General features: G+C 30.3%; 2 protein-coding genes across 4 annotated transcripts in view; one reads left to right on the plus strand and one right to left on the minus strand.

The window, feature by feature from the left end:
• Positions 1-1456, plus strand: part of LOC123003606 (exocyst complex component 7) — a 49506-nt gene that overhangs the window by 9537 nt on the left and 38513 nt on the right. The gene's annotated exons all lie outside the window — the stretch shown is intronic.
• Positions 1-1456, minus strand: part of LOC123003607 (protein rhomboid-like) — a 45558-nt gene that overhangs the window by 8598 nt on the left and 35504 nt on the right. For all 3 annotated transcript variants that reach the window (XM_044396475.1, XM_044396474.1, XM_044396476.1), the window contains one exon: positions 225-342. In XM_044396475.1, coding sequence (XP_044252410.1) covers positions 225-342 — 118 coding nt within the window. The remainder of the gene's footprint in view (positions 1-224; positions 343-1456) is intronic.

Genomic DNA, 1456 nt, shown 5'->3' on the forward strand with positions numbered 1-1456 from the left:
TCTCGAAATTACAGAAACCTGTAAAACACCGTTAATCGATACCGCTTAACCGCAACCGTAACGTAATCGAGTCGTGTGACCGCGCCTTTACGAACACCAGGACCGGCATCAAAAAAATTGCAATTCCTGCGATAATTAGAAATTGAATTTAGCTTTCTCGCGCGAGAAGAGGTGGTTTTATAAGTGGCAATAAATAATCGCATACGAGACGTATCTGTAATTACCTCGACTAGAGTGATGATTATAATAAATAGGGGCGGGGGGCAGCAGGTGTAGTGGTCGGCATAGTACTTCCGGTCTCTTTCGTCCGTTAGGAATTCATCCGCTACGATGGTGACCATCCTGGAACAAGAACGACACGGTTACCTTCACGCATTCTTCAACTGGTACCAACGCAACGACAAAAAAATCGATTTTAATGTAGGGGAAATCCGGGCGAGAGGGACAAAAGTTTACATTAATTTCTCTTTTTTTTCTGTTATCTTCTTTTATTTTTATGTTAGTATAAGTTTCAGGAAAAAACTTGTAGTGAAAAAAAGAATTAAAACTCAAAAGAATCAAAACTAAGAATTTTCTCTACTATTTTTTCCCCTTCTTTCTTGATTTTTCGTCAAACGGAGTTTTACGATTAAAATACGAATAAAAACAAAAAACGCACATTTGTAACAAAAATAACTAAAAAATACTCAAAAAGTCGATTTGATTATTTTTGATCTGCTTTCTTTATTAAATTTGAATTATGATTTTCTTCTATTATCTTTATTCTCTCGTTTTTTATTTTTTCTACTTGTCTTCATTTATAAAAGAAGTTTTAGAATCGAAATTTGGATGAAAAGAAAAGATTTGAAATCAAAAAATTACAGATTTACAGTTCAAGAATTTTCGCTTTCTTCTTCTGTTGTCTCTCTTCTCTGATCGCCCTTTTTTCTTCTTTCAATTTTTCTTCTTTTCTCTCTTCATTTTTCTTTTCTTTTTGTCAAACGGAGTTTTAGAATTAAAATATGAATAAAAAAAATTGTGAAACAAAAAATTCACATTTACCTATAATAAAATAAAGAATTATTAAAAAAAAGAATTTCAAAGAATTTTGATTAAAATAACTGAGAAATACTTACAAAGCCGATTGTTATTTGTCGTTATTTGATTATTTTTAATTTCTGCTTTCTTTATTAAATTTGAATTATGATTTTTTCTATTATCTTTATTCTCTCTTTTTTTATTTTTTCTACTCGTCTTTTTTCCCTATATCTTCTCTTCTTTTCATTTTTTTCACCTTTAAAAGGAGTTTTAGAATCGAATTTGGATGAAAAGAAAAGATTTAAAATCAAAAAATTACACATTTATGATCCAAGAATTTTCTCTTCCTTGTTCTGTCGTCTCTCTTCTCATTTCTCTCTTCTCTGATCGTCGTTTTTTCTTCTTTCTATTTTTTTTCTTTTCTCTCTTCTTTTTACTT

The sequence above is a fragment of the Tribolium madens genome, unplaced genomic scaffold (genome assembly GCF_015345945.1).
Source record: "Tribolium madens isolate multiple individuals breed KSU strain unplaced genomic scaffold, Tmad_KSU_1.1 Scaffold_1;HRSCAF=32;Tcas5.2_LG8, whole genome shotgun sequence".
NCBI lineage: Eukaryota > Metazoa > Arthropoda > Insecta > Coleoptera > Tenebrionidae > Tribolium > Tribolium madens.